General features: G+C 47.8%; 11 protein-coding genes across 11 annotated transcripts; 6 read left to right on the top strand and 5 right to left on the bottom strand.

Annotated features, from left to right (window-relative positions):
- Positions 1 to 66: 66 nt before the first annotated feature.
- On the top strand, positions 67 to 1,170 carry BHQ10_003025 (uncharacterized protein; the record flags this gene model as incomplete). The annotated part of the gene is made up of 1 exon (XM_040875236.1): positions 67 to 1,170. One exon carries the CDS (start codon positions 67 to 69, stop codon positions 1,168 to 1,170), a length of 1,104 nt encoding a protein of 367 aa, XP_040731529.1.
- Positions 1,171 to 1,682: 512 nt separating this feature from the next.
- Positions 1,683 to 2,608, top strand: BHQ10_003024 (uncharacterized protein; the record flags this gene model as incomplete). Its single annotated transcript, XM_040875235.1, has 3 exons — positions 1,683 to 2,301; positions 2,384 to 2,483; positions 2,542 to 2,608. 3 exons carry the CDS (start codon positions 1,683 to 1,685, stop codon positions 2,606 to 2,608), a joined length of 786 nt encoding a protein of 261 aa, XP_040731528.1.
- A 749-nt stretch (positions 2,609 to 3,357) lies between these two features.
- Positions 3,358 to 6,605, bottom strand: BHQ10_003023 (uncharacterized protein; the record flags this gene model as incomplete). The annotated part of the gene is made up of 2 exons (XM_040875234.1): positions 3,358 to 6,193; positions 6,241 to 6,605. The coding sequence occupies 2 exons, from the start codon at positions 6,603 to 6,605 to the stop codon at positions 3,358 to 3,360; spliced, it is 3,201 nt and encodes a 1,066-aa protein (XP_040731527.1).
- Positions 6,606 to 7,338: 733 nt separating this feature from the next.
- Positions 7,339 to 8,940, top strand: BHQ10_003022 (uncharacterized protein; the record flags this gene model as incomplete). The annotated part of the gene is made up of 5 exons (XM_040875233.1): positions 7,339 to 7,477; positions 7,585 to 7,859; positions 7,914 to 8,062; positions 8,114 to 8,357; positions 8,407 to 8,940. The coding sequence occupies 5 exons, from the start codon at positions 7,339 to 7,341 to the stop codon at positions 8,938 to 8,940; spliced, it is 1,341 nt and encodes a 446-aa protein (XP_040731526.1).
- A 303-nt stretch (positions 8,941 to 9,243) lies between these two features.
- On the bottom strand, positions 9,244 to 10,284 carry BHQ10_003021 (uncharacterized protein; the record flags this gene model as incomplete). Its single annotated transcript, XM_040875232.1, has 1 exon — positions 9,244 to 10,284. One exon carries the CDS (start codon positions 10,282 to 10,284, stop codon positions 9,244 to 9,246), a length of 1,041 nt encoding a protein of 346 aa, XP_040731525.1.
- Positions 10,285 to 11,022: 738 nt separating this feature from the next.
- BHQ10_003020 (uncharacterized protein) lies at positions 11,023 to 13,985 on the top strand (the record flags this gene model as incomplete). Its single annotated transcript, XM_040875231.1, has 6 exons — positions 11,023 to 11,066; positions 11,138 to 11,321; positions 11,375 to 11,506; positions 11,560 to 12,532; positions 12,580 to 12,830; positions 13,338 to 13,985. The coding sequence occupies 6 exons, from the start codon at positions 11,023 to 11,025 to the stop codon at positions 13,983 to 13,985; spliced, it is 2,232 nt and encodes a 743-aa protein (XP_040731524.1).
- Positions 13,986 to 14,310: 325 nt separating this feature from the next.
- Positions 14,311 to 14,768, bottom strand: BHQ10_003019 (uncharacterized protein; the record flags this gene model as incomplete). The annotated part of the gene is made up of 3 exons (XM_040875229.1): positions 14,311 to 14,360; positions 14,416 to 14,544; positions 14,705 to 14,768. 3 exons carry the CDS (start codon positions 14,766 to 14,768, stop codon positions 14,311 to 14,313), a joined length of 243 nt encoding a protein of 80 aa, XP_040731523.1.
- Positions 14,769 to 15,719: 951 nt separating this feature from the next.
- Positions 15,720 to 16,237, bottom strand: BHQ10_003018 (uncharacterized protein; the record flags this gene model as incomplete). Its single annotated transcript, XM_040875228.1, has 2 exons — positions 15,720 to 16,141; positions 16,192 to 16,237. The coding sequence occupies 2 exons, from the start codon at positions 16,235 to 16,237 to the stop codon at positions 15,720 to 15,722; spliced, it is 468 nt and encodes a 155-aa protein (XP_040731522.1).
- A 505-nt stretch (positions 16,238 to 16,742) lies between these two features.
- On the top strand, positions 16,743 to 18,414 carry BHQ10_003017 (uncharacterized protein; the record flags this gene model as incomplete). Its single annotated transcript, XM_040875227.1, has 4 exons — positions 16,743 to 17,126; positions 17,173 to 17,540; positions 17,596 to 18,073; positions 18,124 to 18,414. 4 exons carry the CDS (start codon positions 16,743 to 16,745, stop codon positions 18,412 to 18,414), a joined length of 1,521 nt encoding a protein of 506 aa, XP_040731521.1.
- A 1,851-nt stretch (positions 18,415 to 20,265) lies between these two features.
- Positions 20,266 to 21,405, top strand: BHQ10_003016 (uncharacterized protein; the record flags this gene model as incomplete). Its single annotated transcript, XM_040875226.1, has 1 exon — positions 20,266 to 21,405. The coding sequence occupies one exon, from the start codon at positions 20,266 to 20,268 to the stop codon at positions 21,403 to 21,405; it is 1,140 nt and encodes a 379-aa protein (XP_040731520.1).
- Positions 21,406 to 21,474: 69 nt separating this feature from the next.
- On the bottom strand, positions 21,475 to 22,639 carry BHQ10_003015 (uncharacterized protein; the record flags this gene model as incomplete). Its single annotated transcript, XM_040875225.1, has 3 exons — positions 21,475 to 22,192; positions 22,248 to 22,352; positions 22,410 to 22,639. 3 exons carry the CDS (start codon positions 22,637 to 22,639, stop codon positions 21,475 to 21,477), a joined length of 1,053 nt encoding a protein of 350 aa, XP_040731519.1.
- Between the last annotated feature and the right edge of the window lie 75 nt (positions 22,640 to 22,714).

Here is a 22,714-nt window from a genome sequence, read left to right as displayed (position 1 = left end):
CTGCGATACAGCCCGAGGGCATCCATCCGATCTACCTTACTTCAACCTGGAATACATTGACACAAAATGATGCGCACAAACGACCCTCGAATCCGCCAAACCCTCAACCAAATCTCCCACAACATTGAATCCGCCAACGAAAGCGCCCAGGAAGGCTTCTACCGCTTCGGCCAACAATACCTCGCACCTTGTCTCACGTCTCTCGGCAACTGTCTTACCGAATGCACTGCGACCTGCTTTCCAAATCGTGAAACTCAACTCCGACGTCGCAGGCGAGGTCGCGCCGAGCTCAGTTTCGACTTTTATGATGACTGGGATAATGAGAGCGCTAATGAGGGGATACTAGGATGGGGCAATGATGAGTTGGATCGGTTATTGGCGGGKAGTGGGAGTGTAAGGGCTGGKGGTGGAGCGCAACAGCCCCGTCGACAACGCAAGATGAGCTATGGTGCTGCGCGGACGAGACGCAAGAGCTCAATTGTGCCGGATCAGAGGGATGATCCTACGGTGATTCCCAAGTCGTCGTTTATTGGATTTTTGGAAAGACTTCCGTGGAAGATTGGACCTCGTGGTGTCAAGTATCGGCCGTCTGCGGCTGATTTGCAGGAGAGACCGGGTCGACTGCCGCATGACGATGATTATATTCAGCCTGGACATTCAGAGGCACAGCCTTTGATAGAAGAAGAGGATGAAGATGCAGACAACATTGCCGGAAGTATAAGGAAAGGAAAAAGGCAAAAACGGAATCGCAGTACGACGCAGTCTTCGCAGGAAACGAGCAATTCGTTGAGTTCAAGAGGCGATCTTATATTCGACGATGAGGACGAGGATGCAGTACCGTTAGACGACGAATTCGCTGTTGTATTAGCGCGTCGAAATACGGGGCTCACTTCGGATGAGCATCTGGCTGGAAGCGGAGGTCGTTCTAGAAGGACAACGTCGGGCCAGTCGTCGCGGAGTGGGAAGGCCAGAGAACGGAAAGAGTCGCGCATTGAAATTGATACTGCTCGTAATGCAGAAATTGCGTCCATGGCAGAACTGTCAAAAGAAGAGCAGGAAGCGGAAGCGGAGGAAGAGCTGGAAATTGTACGCAGACGCAGTGCAGCTCATCAGTTGGCTGTCAATCAGGGACTAGCTCGGGCTACGGTAAGACTTGATGAAATCAAGTAACGAGCATTGCTAATGAATGAATGAATGAGTAGTCTCAAGCGACCCCCACGTCAGACTTCATTGCTAATTTTCCAGAAACTAGACGGAGCAATCCGGCTTCTATACAAGAGGACGATAAACCAACAGAACCTTTTCCTTCATATCCAATGACGCCAACGTCACAAAGATCTATTACGCCGCTATCTGCGAAGGATCATGGAGCGGATCTCAACACGGATCGCGACGAAAACCATGATGATGCAGGCGAATGAATCTAACCTGCCTATTCTCTATCCATACCTGGAGACAGTCCTCTGTATTCCACCTATATATAAGTACATAGCTCAAAGCTTGTCTTGCTGCCATTGATATCAGGCGTATGTATACTATTTATGATTTACGAATGAGAAATGAACGTGATTGGCTGGACATGAGCTCATGGTTTCTACGTCATTCATCCCACCTTATCATATATCAACATCCTCACCTCCTACATTTCACCATAATCACAACATCAATCACAGAAAATAAAAATGTCAAACATCCTCCTCATCGGCGCAACCCGCGGCCTCGGCGCCTCTCTCGCAACCCACTACGCCTCCCTCCCAACCACATCCACCGTCTACGCAACAACCCGCAGTTACAAAGCTCCCGACACGCCCAAACATGATAAAATCCGCTGGCTCCTCAACGTCGACATCTCGGAGCCTGACGTCGGCGATACTCTCGTCTCTCAAATCGTGCCCGACAGCCTAAAACTCGACACCGTGATTGTGAACGCCGGTTATTTCGGGTTCGAGTCCTTTGATGAACCCGACTGGCAAAAACAGGTGCGCATGTACACGACTTCAGCTATTGGGCCTGTATTCGTGATTCAGGCGCTCGTCAAACGAGGCCTCGTTAAGGAAGGAGGAGGAGGGAAAATTATATTAATTTCGTCGGAGGCAGGTAGTATTACGCTTCGGCATGAGTCCGAAGGAGGTGGGAATTATGGGCATCATGCGAGTAAGGCAGCCCTGAATATGGTGGGGAAGTTGTTGTCATTGGATCTTAAGGAGAAGGGGATTGTGGTTGGGCTGGTTCATCCGGGGTTTATGAGGACGGAGATGACCAAAGGGGTTGGTTTTGATAAATACTGGGATGTAGGAGGTGGTACGTTTGCGTTTTCTTTTCTCTCTGCTTTGTGGTATGGTATGATATGGGGTGGATGATGCTAATTGATATGTCTGGGTAGCCGTAACACCCGACGAAGCGGCAAAATCGCTGGCGGAGTTTGTCGAAAAGGATTTTGATATTGAGAAGACGGGGACGTATTGGGCTCCCAGGGGACCGAGGTCAGTCTCTCATACATTTCCGTTATTTAATGTATTGTATTCTAATGAGTTGATTCAGGGACATTGGCACCGCAGAGCCTGTACTCGGCAAGAACCTGCCAACCCCTTTGCAACTACCATGGTAGATCAAACACCAGTCTGCAATCAATTTATAGATACCTAGGTAATATTTTACAATACATGTCCTCACGTTCTTAGTCCGCCCCCCAGTATCTCACAGGAATAGGGCAGGTCTGATAAACGGAGTAGCCCATAAACCCCAACTTTCCCAGTCTCCTGCCTCTCGCCCGTAGACATGAAACCCCATCTTCTTCGCAACACTAGAAGAATTTAGCAAATCAACTCCGATTTCACATACACATCCCCTTCTTCCATCTAGGAGAAGAAGAAGGGAGCGGTATACGATAGACGAGTCTCACACAAAATCCTTCCGGCGCAAAAAAAAAATCGGAATTTTGCACTTCTCGCGAACTCGAGACTGTGAACTGAAGAGGGTTTAGGGTAGGGCTATGGGGTTGATGTTGCGCGTTTCTGGTATCCCTTCAACATAGAACATGTCAAGGGTGACTCCTGAATCTCGGATACAGCCATGGAGTAGAAATCCGTTGCCAGATACTTTTTGATTAGAAAAGTAGCTTGGTCTGCCGGAGGGGCTGGAGATGAGTCTGCTCTGTTCGAAGCTGCGCGTGGTGGTGTTTTGCTTATAAAGGAAGGGGAAAGGAAGGATGTATAAGAATGTAAACAAAATGAGAAAATCGCCCCATTCTTTTATCATACAGGGTATATAAAGGGTTTTATACAACAAATATGAAAACAAAACGCCTGAGTGAAGATGCATGCTAAGTGATCAAATGCTGGATTGCATTAGAGAGAGTCATGCCGAAGCAGCACTGACATCCAAACCATCCGCCACCTCAGCTTCCTGAGACTGCAAAGAAATCTTCTTCACAGCCCACTCGCCACCAGCCCCAAACGCAGTGGCGGTGAGATCCCCCTTCTTCTCACCTAGGACACAAAGCGCCTGGCGGGGTGGCACTGAGCCCTCGTCACCAACCAGGAACCGGGCAGCGACTTCATTGACATCCTTGGCCGTAACATCTAGAACTTGCTCTCTCCAGCGCTGGTCCATTTCATGCGTCACGCCGCTCATGAAGTAGCGTGCTCCTTCCTCGTCGACGCTTGTAGGCGCATCAAGGCCTTGGAAGATGCTCAATTTCGCCTCTTCGAGTTCTTGGTCGGACCATGAACGATCGCGGGCGAAGATGCCTGTTTTCTTGAAGACGTTCAATGTGTTTGTGGGGTTGGGGTCGCGGTAGCTGGAGAGTGTGAAGATGCCCTTAATGGGTCCGTTGCTGGCTCCCGCGCCGTATGCACCGCCCTTTTCGCGGATTTCAGGGTGTAGGTATTTGTGAGTCAGGAGTTGGGAGAGGACACTCAATGATGCGCTGTTGGGGTCGACAAAGGGAACGGTCTCCATGGCGAGACCTGAGTAGTACACCTTGTATGGCATATCATACAAAACATTTCCGACAGGAGTGGGAGGCATCTCTGATTGATGTTGAGATACAATAGGCATCGTGCCTGACTTGGGAAGTGCTGCTAGCCATTTTTGTAGTGATGATTCATTCCCTGCGGCACTCTCTGCTTCGCAGACCATGCGTACCCTAATGTTGGACGACTGAGAGATGGCAAAGCTTTGAATCAGGCGCAGCTTCTCAATAATAGCATTAAGTTTCTCAGGTGATGTAGTCGCATCATTCAACAAATTAGCTGTCGCCTGCAGCTGGGCCAAACCGGATTGCTGTTCTTGAACCCAGAAACTTTCATTCAAAGTAGCTGCCGCCGCATTGACTGCGAAACGATGGCCAGTACCAGCAACTGCATCCAGGGCGCCATTGGTCGTGGATCGAAGCAATTCCAGTATCATGCGTGGAGCGTCGTGACTTGTAAAGTCCGTCTCTGTAATGAGAGTGCGAATAATGTCCAACATAGTAGGTATATTTTTATCGATAGCGTATCCGCTGATTTGCAGGCCCTCCTTGAACTTACCCAATTCAGTCGGTGAGGAAACCAAGTAAGACGAGGTAGAAACCCCTCCGGTCTTGAGTTTGATCAGGTCCTCCCATTGCTCCATACTCCTTCCAGGTGTACCAAGACGCATGATGCAGTCATGGAAGAGTGGCATCAACAAACGGAGCTCATTAGGCAGACCGTCAAATGGGTTCAATGCTTGGAAGTAGGTCAAACCATTGGTAGGAGCTTCACGCCACACCACTTCAATATTATCAACCTTGGATTCGCGAATGGGCTTGCGTTCTTTCTGTCTTGAGATATCCGAGACATGAACGGTTGGCAAGCAGCTTACATCCGCAAGCTGTGCGTCTTCTTGCACTTTGAGTAGATCGAGCTCAGACTTTTCCAACTCTGCAATGGCTTGTTCTGCAGAACCGTGCTCCGAGATCAGCGCAGAAAGCTTCGCATCTTTACGAGCTTTTTCTTGCTCGTCCAAGTTGGTATTATAGTTTGGGGACCCGACCATTGTGAATTTCATATAGTTGTCGTTCATCAAGTACTTTTGTACCAAAGACTCGAGGTATCCGCCCTCGGCATATCTTCTTTTGAACTCGTTGATGACATCGTTCCAGGCAAGCTCTTTCAAAGGATCGCTACCGTTGAACCACGATGACAACGTCTTTTCCATGACTCCAATACCAAAGTTTGCGGTCTTGTGTCTCAATGCGAGTTCTAGCTGATGAAGGAAGCCTTGTACTTTTTCATCATTGAATCCAGTCGCGATAACTTCTTCGTAAACACCACGAATCACCTCTTGGACTTTGCCGACATCCTCTTCGCGAACGCCATTTACACCAATAGAGAAAATTGGCTTTTTGGCACCTGTGTCAAGCCCGGTGTTTGGCGTGAATGACGATCCAAGCTCGCTTTCAATCAGAGCTCTGTACATAGGAGATCCATAGCCATCGAGCAACAGTGAAGACAATATACCGGTCGAAAAGGTTTCCACAATATCAGTCGTATCGCCCATGAGCCATGAGCTCGAAGTCTTGGATTGCCGGTCCTCGCTAGTAAATGAATCAATAGGACCAGGTAGAGTAACTTCTACAGGCCCTTGGCTGAGATCGAGTGGCAGCTTGACATCCTTGTCCCCCTCTTTCTTTTCAAACCCATCCAAAACTTCTCCAACCTGTTTCAAGTGATCAGCTAACGGCATGTCGCCGTAGGTCACTATCTTGGCATTGCTTGGGTGATAATTCTTCTTGGAGAACTGGACTAGTTGTTCGTGTGTCAGATCTGTGATGTACTGTGGATCGCCACCGGAATTGTGGATTGCCGGGAAAATGCTCTCTTTAAATCGGATGTAGTAGAGATAGTTGGCATCAGACATTTGTCCCTTCATTTCGTTGTAGACGACACCCTTGAAGACGATATCATCCAGCTCTTTGGTCTTTGCATCTGACTGTTCTGCAGCAAGTGGATTTTCGGGTCCAAGTCTCCATCCCTCTTGCCTGAAATCATCTTTTTTCAACAATGGATGCAACGTCGCATCGAGATAGACGGACAGAAGATTTTGAAAGTCCTGCTTGTTCGTCGTGGCGAAGGGGTACGTAGTGTGATCGGAAGAGGTAAAAGCGTTCATAAAGTTGGACAGTGACCGAGGGAGCATTTTAAAGAATGGATCACGCACTGGGTACCTTTGAAATGTTAGCCATTATCAGATTGGGTGTTGAATAAAACATACTTTTCACTTCCACATAGTGTCGTGTGTTCGAGAATATGGGGCACACCAGTGGCATCCGGGGGATTAGTCTTGAACCCAATCCCAAAGACATTGTTTTTGTCGTCCCTAGCAACATGAAGATAATCCGCATCCGTCTTGTCATGTTTGAGGAGGATAGCTGAAAGGTGCAGCTCTGGCACATGCTTTGTTTCCTTGACTGTAAAGCCGTGTAGACGCTCGCCCACCGAGGGATAGCTGCTGAGATCTGTTACAGTCGATGCCATCCTCCGCAGTCCCAACGCTCCCACAGACCATGTCCTCTGGGTCCATATCCTCCCAGGGGCCACGAGGCCGTTTCGACGAATGCCGGTAGCTAGGCGAAGCATCGCGAGTGCGATAGCTCCAGGTGGAGCTAGAAGTTGAGTCGATCGAGCAGCTATGCGGCAGTTTCGTCAAGCTCGTCGACGAGTTGGATGTTCGGCGGTGACAAGGATCGCGATTCAGCGCATGTATCCTGTGTCTTAAAATCCGAGTAAAAATATATATATATACAATGACATGAATAGGTAACTTAGATTGATAATTACTAAGATCGAGACGCCAAGAGAGCCGAGAAATTTTACGCTAAGCCTTGATTGGCCAGGCCTCTCGGTCTCCCCTCTGCATCGTCCTCAAACCACACTGACCACCGCAAGAAGAGGAAATCCCGCCAGAGTGCTCGATAGACCAGCGCTGTTTCACTCTCGGAGTACGACTATACCATCCGCTGCTGTTGGTCACGCTTGCAGCAGCTTGCGAGAGATTCCCGTCTAACTTGCTGCAGTCGCATGGATTACCTTGCGGACAGGCCAGGTACGAACGATCCGATTCAAGCGAAATCAACGAGCCTTTCACCGGCGCAAACCGACATTCGAAGAATCAGAGGGCATTTTGGAAGATCGTTATATTAGCTTGCCTTGATTGCAATCACACCGTTGCGGTCAAGGCATGGAAGTTGCGAAATCGAAGAGGGCCTACCGAGTACATTGTTTCTGCAGTGATCGGTCACGCGAACACGCCACACAACTTTCATTGGATTATTGCGCAACTATCTTGTTCTTTTGATAGTCAAACTCAGCAATGGCGTCGACTAATATGTCCAAGAAGGCCAAAGGGAAGAAAATGGCTGATCCGAATGAGACCTCCAAGTTGCTTGCAGCCAAGATTTCGCAATTGGAGCAAGATGCAGCCGGGGAGAAGGATCAAGAAGCCGAAATAGGTGTGTAATATTTCCATTCTATCGTTTATCGTCTTCTTCGATTTATGTTGTGAATTACCTCGCGGGGAAAAGTTTTCATCCTCGAGTCAAGTCCTAACACTTTATAGAACGCGAGGTGAAAAAAGCTACGAGAGACCTGAACCAACTACTCAGCAACATCGAATCGCCCATGACTCGCCTTGAAACAGTCCATAAAAAGTACACCGAGTTGCTGGCGGAGATGAAGAAGCTGGACCGCGACTATACAAAAAGCAAGAAACGAGCGGATCAGTTACAAAAGGATCAGGACAAGGGGAAGTCGGAGCTGAACAAAACGGCGACCATGAAGGACAAGTTAGAGAAGCTTTGTCGGGAACTTACAAAGGAGAACAAAAAAGTGAAGGTAAAGAAGGCGGTCTTATAACATCGCATGTGTGTCAAGCTGACTGTGTTGCAGGACGAAAACAAGAAGCTCGAGGAAACTGAAAGACGAGCTCGCATGATTGTCAATGAACGTCTGAGCTCTCTCCTTACCGACATCCAAGATGTGATGGCTCCCAAAGAGACCCGGAAGTATGAGAAGATGGACATTGATATGGACGATGCGTGAGCACTACTTTTTGCCCCTTAGTACTGACATTGCTAATAATACCCTAGAATCCGTACAAAGATCAAGACCATCGGAGAAAAGTTCGAGTTGCGAGAATTCCACTTCAAAGCCCTTTTGCGCAGCAAGGATGCGGAAATCCAAAGTCTTATTGCAAAATACGAAGAACAAAAACGTGCTGCGGAAAGTGAAGCTTCGAGATGTCGGGCTCTTACTGCGCAAGTCTCGACGTTCTCTCACACAGAAGTCGAACTTCGTAGTCAGCTCAATATATACGTTGAAAAGTTCAAACAGGTAGGTGATTGGTCGACCTTTAGACGTACCACCGCTTATTCAGTTCCAGGTTGAGGATACGCTGAACAACAGTAATGAGCTATTTTTGACCTTCCGCAAGGAAATGGAGGAGATGTCAAAAAAGACCAAGCGGCTGGAAAAGGAAAACCTCACGCTGACCCGCAAACACGACCAAACCAATCGCAACATTCTCGAGATGGCGGAAGAGCGCAATAGAAACCAGCAGGAGCTAGAAAAGTACCAGAAAAAGTGTCACCATCTTGAGGCGCTGTGCCGCCGCATGCAAGAGCAAGGTCGAGGACACGGATTCACCAGCGGCGACGCAAACCATGCCGGAGACCATGCACTTTCCGGAGATCTCGAAGGTGACGAAGAAGGCACACAAAGTGACTACGACGATGAGGACGACGACTATGAGGATGAGGATGAAGATGAAGACGGTGTCATGAGCGATGAGGAGGAATACGAAGCGATACGTCAACGTTTCCCCGAGCAAGTCACCTTGGAGAAGCCCGTTTTTGGACCACCACCTCCCCCGGCAATGACAGAAGCGCGCACCAACGGCAATAGAATAAGTTATTAGGGGGGAGCGCGTATCATGGACGAATGGCTTTCCTAGTCAGTACTTATCGGCGCTTGTGTGCAATAAGTATACTAGAATATGGGCTATGTTAGATGTCCATTGACAAGTCTCGCAATCATCCTCAATGTATTGTATTATTTTTGGAAATTCGACTGTTTTGTTGTTAAGACTCGCGGGTATAAAGCATGAAAAAAGGCAACAAAGGTAGAGCATAAATGGTGGATAGCACAACGAAATGTCTTGTTGTGTTACATCACATTCTTAGAAACATATGAACGTCAAATATAAAGTATTGCTATACGATCATAGTTTGCTACTGCTCTTGATAAACGTCTGACCCTTTTGCAGTACTTCAACAGCCTCCTTGGCCATCTCCTCCACAACCTCACCAGCCGGCTGAATCTTCTTGACAACCGCGGAAACACTTCCCATCAAAAACGGGAAATCGACATCCTCCTTCTCCTGCTCAATATCATGCATCATCGGCACAATACCCTTTTCCGTCAATTTTTGAATATCCTGTGGTCTACTCTCCCATTCTTTGATATAGTCATTTGGCAAGATGCGAAGGGGTCTACCGGAGACAACCAGTGTGCGAATGGTTTCTCCAAACCCGGCTGAGACAACAGCTTCCTTGTGGAGTTTACTGGCACCGCTTTCGACGGTGGCTACGAATCGAGTGCCGACCCAGACACCGGCGGCGCCGAGCATGATTGAAGCGGCCAGACTTCGGCCGTCGTTGACACCGCCAGCAGCAACGACAAGGGGCGTCTTGCCCGTAAGGGGACTCTTATACTTTTGCACAGCGTCGACGACGGCAGGGATCAAGACGGAAAAGGGGACGTCGCCGGTATGACCGCCTCCTTCTCCGCCCTGGGCGCAGACAATGTCCACGCCACGCTGAAGGGCCTTTTCGGCATGTTTGGGTGCGCCGACCATGTTCATAACCAAAACACCGGCCTCGTGGAGACGCTTAACAGTATGCTCGGGAGGCACACCGACGGCACAAATGAACAGTTTTGCGCCGTGCTTGATGATCAATTCAATCAATTCATCGAGGTGACCATGGGTGTAGTCATGGTTCGTAGCACGTGCTCCACCACCGACTTGTGGAAGCGCAAGGTCGACACCGAAGGGTAGGTTTGGGTCACGGAGAAGTGATTTGAGCTCGATGAGCATTTCATCTAGTTGCGCTGGAGTGTAGCCCAGGCCACCTATACTTCCGAGACCGCCGGCATTAGATACTGCGGCTGCGAGTGCGGCGCCGGATGCTCTGGCCATACCGGCCAGAAGGATGGGGTGTTTGATCCCGAGTAAGTCGCATAGTGGTGTGTGTAAAGACATTTTGAGAGTATCTGTGCTAGGTCTTGGGTTGTGTAGAGTGGCGGTGTGACCCGATTCCCAGTCGCAGTAACTGCTACAAAGAGATGCGGTAGCTTGACAATGAGCGATGCTCTAGAAATATGAATATGCAAGGGTATCTTTGAGCTTGAACACAGCAAAAGAGTGTAAAGATTGATTGATATAAGAACCTGTGGAGTAGTCTAAGTGGTTGAGGTTCCCCTCACGAAGAGCTAAAAACAGCCGAGGCCAAACATCCGAGGCAGCGCATCGCAGCTAGTATCGAGAGCATTATTCATTATTCAGGTCGATCTTCGAAGGAATCAATTCTGCACAGCTCGGAGGCCGGGAATTGAGATTAACATCGTAAGCTGTCTGTCGTTGCCATTAGGAGTACCGTGTCACATGGGCGCTCGGCGGCAAATGCGGAAACATAATGGCTGCTGTGGCTCAGCTGTATCAAATCATGTACATAGAGATCCCTAGCAGTACGAGAAGAGGTGTCAGTTTCAAGTAGATTTGTGTTAGGGTTGATTTAGGATAGTAGAATGACGAATTGGGAAGGAACGCCAAAAGACGCGTCCTGCCGCGTTAAGTGCCTTCTCCACACTCCGCATACCTGCCCAGCTTCACTTTTCTTTATCAACAACCAGGCCCAAAAGCTCCAAGATCAGCTATACGAGCGCAATTCGTCTTCACACATCGCAAAGTTTACCATATCCAGATGATGATCCGCTCAGTATGAGCTACGAAACTCCGAGCGACAGGTTTCTCCAACCGCCGAGGTAGATAAGCCCCGCCATTTATTTTGCAATCGACCTGATTGAACTGCACTAACCATGTTTTTTTATTGCAGCGGCGAAGAATATCAAGCTGAATACCGCGTCCCCTCTGCTTACACACCGCTTCACACCTTCCAATTGCCCAAGGCAGATTCGCGACAGTACCAACAACAATATGGCGATCTGTATTTCTTACGACTGGCCAAGCTAAAGCCGGCCGCAGAGAAGGTGGGCCGAGAGGCATGGGATGGGTTTACAGTAGGCGATTCAGTTTGAGGAAAGCCGCTCGATCAGGTATTAATAATCGACAGATTGCGGGAGAAAAGGCTCGCAAAGTGGACAGAGTGCTGGATGTCCGGCAAGGAGCCTTGTGTTGGGTTACTGGTACGGTCTATATGGACTTGCCGTTGAAGCCTAACATTCTCGATGATGTCGCAAAAGACGTGAGTTGCAAATAATTGGTGTTCAAGACAATTGACTGATTGATGTTCTGAAGAATTACGCCGCCGCACCTCCACCCCGAAAAACATATATCGACCTCTCGAATCCGGACAGCACACAAGTGATGCTAGAAGATGAATCAGGTCGTCTTAGAATGACAGGAAGTATGCTTCGAACGACGCATCTGGTTACTGGTGTCATTATTGCAGTTTTGGGCACAGAGAACTCCAATGGTGATTTCGAAGTCATTGATATCAAAGTCCCTGATTTCGCACCGCAACCGCCAAGGTGGGAAAAGGCGCCTACAGATAAGACAGAAAGCACGATAAAACGCATTGAGAACACGAGTGGCAAGTCGTCAAAAATAGCATTCGTTAGCGGGCTAGGCATCACCGGTTCATCGAGTGATACCTTGACACTGGAGCTATTGACAGATTATCTACTTGGTTATACAGGGACCGGTGACGAAGAAGAATCGCCAGCAAGAATATCTCGATTGGTCATCGCAGGCAATTCATTGGGTAATGTGGAAACAATAACTGCAGTAACAGCTATGGATGGAGACCCAGCTAAGAAGAAAGCGCCGAAGAAATACGGCTACGACGCGTCTTCTTACAATGCCTCTCCGATTACTCAACTTGACAATTTCCTTTCCGAGCTACTTCCGAGTATACCGGTGACAATAATGCCGGGCGAAAGCGATCCAGCAAATTTTTCCTTGCCTCAGCAAGGGATCCATCGAGCAATGCTGCCTCGGGCTAAAACATACTGCTCTGATGGCTTACCTGGAGATACAAGTGTAGAGCCCGGCTGGTTTGACAATGTCACGAATCCTTGGGAAGGCTATATTGATGGATGGCGACTATGGGGATGCAGTGGCCAAAATGTGGATGATGTTCTGCGATATCTAGACTTTGCGGACGAGAATGGCAACACGAATGGGGATGGGGATGGGGAGACTAGTGTTCAAATTATGGAAGCTATGCTCAGATGGAGATGTGCCGTACCTACCGCTCCTGATACATTATGTGAGTTCATGATTATACGAGTCAATTACATTCTAACGGAATCATAGGGTGCTATCCTTTCCAAACGCATGACCCATTCATCATCAAGGCCTGTCCCCATCTCTTCTTCATTGGAAATCAGCCTCAGTTCAAATCCGTCGTTGTCGAGAGTGAGCCACGATTTCGACTAGATGGACCAGATACAGAGATGAGCAATTCAGCGGACGAGCCCACGCGTGTGCGCTTGGTCTCAATTCCAAAGTTTCATCAAACGGGAGAGTTGATTCTCGTGGACTCGGAGACGTTGGAGGTCGAAGTAGTGAAATTCCAGATATTTTCTGGAAATCAGGAGACAAAATAAAAGTGTCGATTAGCTATATAGGATATAGATAATCTGAAAATAGTACGACTTATGAAGGTATATTGGTTGTAGGCTATGTGAACATACAAACGTTCATCCAGTAAATTTGCTTTGATCGACTCCACTCTTCAATTGCAACCGCCTTCTAACCATAATCTATCGATTATCACTTCGAAGGAGTTCGACAATTATATATCAATAATAACAAAGTACTAGGCTCAATCAAAATAATGCTTCTAAACGCAACAACAGGTACAATCCTATCGTTCCCCGCAGTATTGGAAACAAATCATACATGTTGACATCTACCACAGCAATCTCGACATCAACTGTCCTGTTAGTCCCCTACTCCCAACGACACGTCCTAAAATATCACGATTGGATGAAAGATGAGGTACTCACCCAACCACTACCATCCTGGTCTGGTCTATCTATATAGCATTGAAGTACTGAGGATATATATAGGAAATCCAACAAGCAACAGCCTCCGAACCCCTAACCCTCTCCGAGGAATATGCCATGCAACAAAGCTGGCGCCAAGATAAGGATAAACTGACGTTTATTGCTTGCCTGCCTTTGCCAGCTTCGGACTTATCATCGACTAAGGCGTCGTTGTTGGTATTGAGAGAAGATGATGATGCACCGGAGAGGATGATTGGGGATACGAATCTATTCCTACGTTTTGATGATGACGATGTTGACGAGAAAGAGGACGGAGAGAATGAAGAGAAAAGAGTAATAGGCGAAATCGAACTAATGATTGCCGAGAAACAAAATCAAGGGCAGGGCTTTGGCCGGGCTGCATTGTTGACATTTTTGTGGTATATTGCTCGCCACGAGGAGCAGATGTTGGATGAATTTACACAGTCGACAGCACCTAATAAACGGAGCAAGGAGAGGAGAATGAAGTGTCTGAGTGTCAAGATTGGGAAGGATAATGCGCGGAGTTTGGCGCTTTTCGAGTCTCTGGGGTTTGAGAAGAGATCGCCGGAGCCGAATTATTTTGGAGAGTTTGAGTTGAGGCGGTATGGGTTGGATGGGGATGCTGTTGCTAAGATGGCAGATGCATATGGGCTGAAGGATTATAGGGAGTTGAGTTACAGAGGCGAGTGACCGGAATAGAGATAGAAGAGCTATTTCTTAAACTTTTTTTTATTCTTGTCTTGTGATTGGAGACTTATAGCTAAATAAGCCCCCATCTCAGGTAGAGACCGACCGGTGGATCTTATAAGACAGATCAAAGAAGTAAGAAGAGTAACCCCATTCACATCGGTGTATTGACATTTATTACTGCAATATGTCTGTTGTCTTGTTATGACGGACATGTCGAGTCCATCCACTTCGAATGATTTTGATTTTGATTTGGTATCATGTCGCAATCCCTTGGCTTCCTCCTCCTAAATTCAACGCCGTAATGCCATGTTCGTCGGTGTGTTGTTTAGGTGGACTTCTTCTTGGAACCGTTGGAGACGTCGACAATCTTCAAAGCTGTTTTTTTGTTAGTCTGTCTATCTCTGGCCTGAGTTCGAAGGCACGATCATACCAGGAGGAAGGCTCTGCTTGAGCTTGTCGGCCTTGTCGGAGTCCTTGAGGACAAGAGTGTACAAGAAGCGTTGGCAGCGGACCTTGAACTTGGTCTGGCTGCTCTTGCGGTTACGCTTGATCCGGGCGGCTGTATTATCGGTTTATTAGTAAAGCTCAACAATTTTCGAACATGAGATGAGATTCAGTCAACTGTAGGCTGGTAGGAAACCATTGAAATAGTCCCTCATCCAATCGAACAATTGACCGTGCTCTTCGCATTGACAGAAAACAACACCAGGAGAACATACAGGAAGCATCCTTCCGGCGGCAGATCTCAATGAACTGCTTGATATCAGAGACTTCGGAAGGCATCTTGATGGATGTTGTGGGTTGTCGAAGGGTTGGTGAGAAAAGCTTCAAAGTTCCAGCAAAGGCAACAACAACAATCTTGACGTCTCTGGACTGGCCCAGCCTGCAATGGAGTTGAATGTGGGATCCGATCCGGAAATTAGGGTTTGCGAGCTAGGAGCCCTAGTGGGGAGATATGGCTGGKGGCTTGTGAAAATGTGGCGGTGCATGTAACTGCCTGAATAATGGGGCAGCCAGATAGATATGCGGGGAGAGGTAATGGAGCTGCCTTGGTTCTTCCTTTGCGACAGGACAACATTACATCTATCATCATTATTCTATTTCTCATTTACTATCCTTGATCACATATTTAATCGATCGAACAAAGATGCCCACTCAACTAGACAAAGCCCTAAGCTCCAAGGTATGATTCATCCAAGTTTGCCAACATCTAGCTAACACTTTGTAGAACCTTCTTCTCGGTATATTCAATCTCAATGCACGCATGAACAAATTGTATTAATTATACAGGGTTTGCCGGCATCGTCACTGCCGTATCTGCCTGGTCGATATGGGGCAGCGACATATTTCCTGCAGAGCCAGATCCTAAAGGAGGTTCGTAATCAAGATTTATTGCTGCTTGGTGCACTTTCTAACTCCCACAGAACCCGAAGAATGGACGACAGAAGAGCTGAAAAGATGGCTCCGAGCAGTAAGCATGGTATGAAGCTGTCTATGTGTGACGCTAACTGTCTGCAGAGAAATCTTATGCCGTCCGACAAGGCATCGCGTGAAGTACTCATAGAACGAGTCAGAGCAAATTTGCGACCAACGAGGAGTTGATCATCTCCAACGTTATGCCGCCATAAGCTTGAGTCAATGTATATATGTTTGCCTCGCTGGCCGGCGGCGTTTTCGATTTAGGATGCTCTTTTCGACGGGCGAACTCGTTGCATCTGCAGCAGAAACGACACATCAAACGACTAGACGAAAATTCTGGCTCTGAATCAACCAATCTTTTCGGTTCTTCTCCTTGCTTTCCGTGTTGGGGATCAGGACAAACGTCTCGCTGAATCCATGTTGCGGCGAGTCCTTGCCTCCGTACTGCACCGAGCCGCTCACTGTCACAAGCATGGAAATATTCTTGGCATTCTCTCTGGCGGTGTTTCCGGGTTTTGTTGTAGGATAGGCTTTGTTTATAATTTGACAATCAACAGACTGTATATCATGACGTGTGGTTGGTAGTTGGTTGGTAAAGATGTCTTCGACCGCGGCGCCGTCTGCAATCACGTTTCCGTTGAAGAGAATGTTCGTTATAGCGGAGCTGTAAAAGGAGGCTATCGAGCTTTTGTTTGATGAGAGGGCGGAATGGTAGAGTTGAACAAAATCAGTTGCGCCTACATGATTAGCTGTGTTTCATTGAGCGATAGAGGGAGGCATGGCATACCTTCTGTAGACACTTTGGTGAGCATGTCATCTTTTGGAGTTGCCATTTTGTAGAATATTCGACTTCACTTTTGTATTTCTACTAGCTGTGACAGTGTTGGGTAAGGTTTTGAAGAATGAAGAAAAGGCGGGGAGTATGTTTCTTAGGCAGAAGTTAGAAAAGTAGCGGACCACTGAGCTTAAAAAGTTAGAGCTTGGACCACTCGGAGGTTGACTGCTTCGCCGCAACTTTTCGTTCTCTGTTTATTTCTGTCATTCACAATGCATTGAACAATGGCCACAATATCGAGGTCGTATCGGTGTCTGGTGACTTCGCGCCCAATTTTCGCCAGACATATATCCACATCTTCAATTTCGTGTTCGTTGAGAAGTCGACGTTCGATTCCGCGTCAAAATCATGCAACATTTGCGACACAGACACAACCCGAGGATAAGAAGCCATTCTATGTGACGACGCCTATTTTTTACGTCAATGCTGGTATGATTGTATGACCATTGGTTATCGAAAATGCTCACTGTTGGACAGCCCCCCATGTCGGCCATTTATACTCTATGGTCCTCGGCGACGTGATCAAACGATGGCAGCTACTAAAAGGCAATTCCAACGCCATCTTCCTCACCGGCACAGATGAGCATGGAATCAAAATACAACAAGCCGCCCAAGAGGCCGGGATGGATACACAAGCCTTCTGCGATATGAACTGCAAGACATTCCAGGATTTGGCAAGAGTAGCAAATATTAGTAATGACCATTTCATACGGACTACGGATGAAGCCCACAAGGACGCGGTACGGTACTTTTGGGAATCGCTACAACATCGGGGTTATATATACACAAAGAAGCATGAGGGATGGTATTCTGTGAGCGACGAGGCGTTTTATCCGCAGTCACAGGTAGAGCCATCTCTGGATCCTGCGACTGGCAGAAAACGAATGGTATATTCTCTTAATCGATCAAGACGAACTTGGCTAACGTGAAAAGATCTCCACCGAGACCGGCAAAGAAGTCGAGTGGTCGTCAGAGACCAATTATCACTTCCGTCTATCCGCGTTCAAAGATCGACTTCTCGAGTTCTACGAGCAGAATCCAAAATTCATCCTATCAAAGAATCATATGAGGCATTTAGTCAAGACGGTGGGTGATGACTTACAGGATCTGTCAATTTCCAGGCCTGTTGAGCGTTTGACTTGGGGTGTCAGAGTTCCCGGAGACGATTCTCAGACCATATATGTCTGGCTGGATGCACTTATCAATTACCTGACAAAAGCTGGCTACCCCTTCACTCCAGGGAAGGAATCCGAGCTGGGCTGGCCAGCTGATCTTCACATCGTCGGAAAGGATATCGTTCGGTAGGTCTCTTGTCACTCTTTTCTGAATGGTACGAACGAAGAACTTACAAATTAGCTTCCACTGCATCTACTGGCCTGCCTTCCTGATGGCCCTCGACCTGCCTGTTCCGCGACACGTCCTTGTGCATGGCCACTGGACAATGAATAGGGCCAAAATGTCCAAATCCACCGGCAACGTCGTCAATCCGTTTTTTGCCATTGATCGATTCTCGGTCGATATCATGCGGTTTTTCCTCAGTCTTCGCGGCCCACTGAGTGATGATTCAAACTACGAGAACGGCAACATTGTCAATGACTACAAGAAGTATTTGCAGTATGGCTTGGGCAATGTATATCAGCGCCTGATGGGTGTCACGAAATCGAAATTCTACCCAAGTATAGACGCAGCGAAGAATGGTTTTGGGCATGAAGCGACCGAAAATGACAAGGAATTTGAGCAATGGCTCCAAGAATTGCCGTCGGTAGTCGAAAGGTTTATGGACGCTTTCAACTCCAAGGCTGCTCTTCGCGAGCTTATGGACGGAGCCATGAAGGTACTTTCTTCCCTAATACCGTCGAATATTACATACTGATTTCTTGAAAGACACAAAATTACTTTCACCGCGCCGCCCCCTGGGAACACAAAGACGACCTCGCCCGCGTCGATCGCGTCATCTATAACGTAAGCGAATTTCTGCGCATATCTGGCATCTTGCTGCAGCCATTCATGCCGCAAAAGGGTTCCGAGCTTCTGGACCGTATAGGCGTTAGTGCAGATGCGTCCAAACGCGGGTTTGCGGCTGCAAAGTACGGGGCGGATTATGAGTATGGGATCGTTGAGAAGCCTGTTGACAGGCGCCAGTTTTTGTTTCCGCCGCTTATGGTTGAGGATTAGCTGACGCTCATCTGTATGTCTGACAATTGGACTCTGTATAATAACTAAGACATGTATAATCTGTACACTATCAATCATCTATCAATAAGGCCTCAGGATATGAACGGCTAGACCCGGCTACCTTCTCCTCATCATCTATCATGCACGTACATATCAGAGCAAATCGCACGAATCCATTACCCCATAGAATCCACACAATGATACCATCATATATCATCCTGAACCATCTAGATCAGTGAGAAAAAAAGAAAGGATTGCCGCCGGGAAACTTGCCATGCGCTGACTCGAGCTCAATGTTAGGGTTATGTTGACGGGAAGCAGGCTTTCCGCGGAGAATGGACGATACCTACCTAGGTACATATTACCTATTGATTAGCAAGAGATTTCCGATGATAGCAGAGCTACACTGAAGTCTTATCTTGTTTCTTTGAATAGAGGAGATATGTACTGCGCGATAAGGGTTGTATGAAAGGCTGGAGTTGAGGGTAGTTGTCCATCCCATCTCATCTCTCCCAGCCAGGCGCTTGACAAGCACGGGTGACGCAGGGCACAGAGATGCCGTGTCCGAGTGGTTAAGGAGTATGTCTTGGATTACCTTTGGAGCTATGGACATCATAAGATGCATATTTGCTCCATCGATCTATAGAACATGGGTTCGCCCGCGCACGTTCGAGCCGTGCCGGCATCGTCCATATCCTTTTTCATTTTTTAAGCCATTGAAGGCTTATCTTGCGTCCCTGATTCGTACATTGTTGGACTATCTACAGCTGAGAGAGTATAGACTGTTATTGCAACTGACTCTCAGTTGTCCGTTAAAGGATCACAAGTATGGCGAGACCATGCATCAACTCATCTTTCGTCAATAGTTGTCGTTGTACCTCAGAGCAAACACTCTCAACAACACAACAATATCCGTGGGATATTTCTGTCTACTGCCATTCCCTCCTATCTCTTCTCTATAAAGTCACTTCTATGAAAATAATTAGGGTTATCCTCCCCCGGTAAGCAGACCCATAACCTTCCCGCGGAGAACAAGACCCAAGTTTCCCGACGATATGTGACACAAAGCCCTATCTTCTCCTTCCATATAGGTACGTGCTGAGACATGTGGTTCGCATGTCGTAGATACTATCTATCAGTGACCGCTGACTCGCCTGGTCTGTGAGGGGAAGAATGTCCAGCGCGGATTGCGTACCCGTGTATCTCCGTTGGAGAAGAGTTTGATAACGAACTACATACTGTATCGTAAGCCGGTTTTCCGTAGATCTGGTTAGGGTTTTTGTTTTGTCAAATGATAGGAGGAATACGTGGAGAAGATCTGACTTGGTTGATCATTACATATACATATAGGAGGTGGTTCGTTTTTGCCCTGTCTACTGTATCTATCTACTCAGGGACTTGTCTATACACCCCTAGTTATATACTCGAATTATACCAATATCATATCGATCTCGTTACCACCCAGGGCAGCTATCATCTATATTCAAGCCTTGGCTCGACCAAGAACGAAAGCACAATGACAACGCAGGCCATGCAAAACCACGATGTCGCCCTGAAGCCCCTATCTTCGTCCACAACAATGACAAAAACAGCATACAAACCCCGGAAACCATGGATTGAAACACCGCTCATCGAGTCTGCCATTCTCTCGAAGAAGGCTGGCTGGTATGTCCCCCTCCATCTTTCCTTATTAAGATTCAAGAACAGAGAATCTAACCGTAACTCGTTCGAGTATACAGTAGAATATTTCTAAAACTAGAGAACCTCCAACCAGGCGGATCATTCAAATCAAGGTACCCCCTCTCTATCATCTCACACAAGATTTGAACATCGAACTGACTGAACAGAGCAATGGCCTCCCTAATCCTCCACCACATCCACCACCCATCAAACACACACAAGAAACTACACTTCTTCATCAACTCGGGCGGAAACGCCGGACTCGCGGCCGTTTGTGCCGCGCGCTCACTGTCATATCCGTGCACAGTGGTAGTGCCGCTGAGCACGTCACGGCTGATGGTTGATAAGTTGTGTGCTGCGGGGGCGACGAGGGTGATTCAATTCGGTGATACGATTGCGGCGGCGGGAGAGTATATGACTAATATCCTGATGAAGGATCAGAAAGAAGAGAGGGAAGGAGAAAAGAAAAAGGTGGAGAAGATTGCGCTGCACCCATTTGATCATGAGGCTATCTGGGAGGGGAATAGTACTATCGTCGACGAACTGGCGGTGCAGTTACCGCCTGCGACAGACAACGAAGAGGAGCAGGAGGATGAATTGCCGATGGATGCGGTGATTTGTAGTGTTGGTGGTGGCGGTCTAATGAATGGTTTGATACAAGGTATACAGCGACACCGCCGATCTCCGAGAAAAGACATACACATCCTCGCCGTCGAGACGGATGGGACGCAGTCTATGAACCTTGCCATATCGTCCAGGCAGCTCGTCACATTGCCCAAAATCACGTCCATGGCCGTGTCACTTGCCTGCGTGCGCGTTTCGCAGAGAACGTTTGAGTATTGCATTGACCCTCCGGAAAAAATCAAAATTCATAGTGCGGTGTTGTCGGATGCGGCTGCGGCGAGGGGTTGTTTGCGGTTGGCAGATGATGAGAGGGTGCTTGTTGAGTTGGCCTGTGGTGTTTGTGTTGAGGCTGCTGTCGGGGATGCTTCTGTGAAGATAAACAGTCGGAAGAGAGGGAGGGTTGCGGATCGAGATGGGGGATATGATGGTGATATCAAGAAGAAAAGAGTATGTGCATCGCCGCTGGCGTGTCCGTCGGATAGTGGAATTGCGTCTTCTGCTTCGTCGTCATCTTCTGATACAGAGAGTGATATTGTGTCTGATCAGTTGACTCCGTCATATCTGAGACAGATGATCCCGGACCTCACGCCACAGAGTCGTGTGGTGATCATTGTTTGTGGTGGAAGCAATGTTACAACCGGGTTGGCGAGTGAATGGCGAGAGAGACTAGCTAATGGATGGATTTGATTCTTTGTTCTGAGCGTTTTATATAATGTCTTTATTCCACATAGCTCGTGTCAAAATACCTAAAGCATATTAAGCAGCAATAGCAAGTTGCCCAATCTTGTAATCCCAATAATTCTTCCGAATAGGATCATATTTCTCCTTCAACAAATTCAACATCCTGACTGCTTCGTCCACTTTTCCTTGTCGTGTATCCTCCGCGCCTTCACCGGCTTCTTCACCGTAGACATCAGCCAGCCACTCCAGGGCCAAACTGCTCTTGACATGCACAACCGCATCATCACCAACCTCCTCAGTAATAAATCGACTCGCGAACCCTTTCCATTCAACCACCGACCTCCCCGCCGCCCTCAACACCCCCCGCGCATAAAGCCACGGACTCCGATTCTCAGGCGCCAATGCAATCTTCTTCTGCGCATACTCCAGCTCAGCATCTACAACATCTTCATCCACCACTTCCAACCTCCCTTTCCCTGCCGCTGAAATGGCCCCATTCCCAGTGACTGCCACAGCCATAGCAGCTTCTGGCCCCTGCCTCGGCGCAAACCTCAATAAATACCTATGATTCCACGCCGAATTATTCCTCACATCCGCATCAATCAGCGCATCCACATCTGCGATTTCGCGCGGCTCATCCCACAGATTGAACTGTCGCASGAGCCACTGCCGATAAGACCAGACGTGGTAATTCTTGGAGTCAGACGCAAACATTTGCATTAGGAAATCTTGTTCGCCTGCGGGTAGAGAAGTAAAGTGTGTTTTTGAGGAGAGGAGTTGTTGGCGGTGGTGCCTATCCATCTTAGCATGTAATCACCTCTAAGAAAGAAGAGAAGGGAATGGGGTACCAGATCTGGTAATTCTTGAGATATTTGAGAGAGACTTTATTCAGCCACGCTAATTCCTGCGTTAGATCTTTGTCTAGAGCAAATAGAATCTTTGCACGATACAGCCTGCCCATTTGGATCAGCATACATCCATCCTATTTCTCGAGTGAGGTTTATGCATACCAAACAGTATAATGCGCAGGATTCATCATAATCACATCCTCGGTCAACTGCAGCGCCCGCTCGGACATCTCATTGACAGCCATGACGGCGCGCAGATAGGACGTCGCTTCCACATATTCAGGTTTGTAGGTGATGACGGCGAGCGGAGTGGCGTCCTCGGATCCGTCGTTGAGAGGGATGGGTTCGATGTCGGCCCAGGAGGGTGATGTGGTGTACTTTCCTTCTTGCATTTTGCTTGCCTTTTCTCCTAGGATTTGTAGAGTGTATGATTACAGGTTGGTGTTTGATAAGGTTCAGAATATGTA

This window comes from Talaromyces amestolkiae (assembly GCF_001896365.1).
Source record: "Talaromyces amestolkiae strain CIB chromosome Unknown scaffold4.1, whole genome shotgun sequence".
Classification (NCBI taxonomy): Eukaryota; Fungi; Ascomycota; class Eurotiomycetes; order Eurotiales; family Trichocomaceae; genus Talaromyces; species Talaromyces amestolkiae.
Note: the sequence above shows the minus strand (reverse complement) of the source record. Positions and strands in the feature narration are given on the sequence as shown.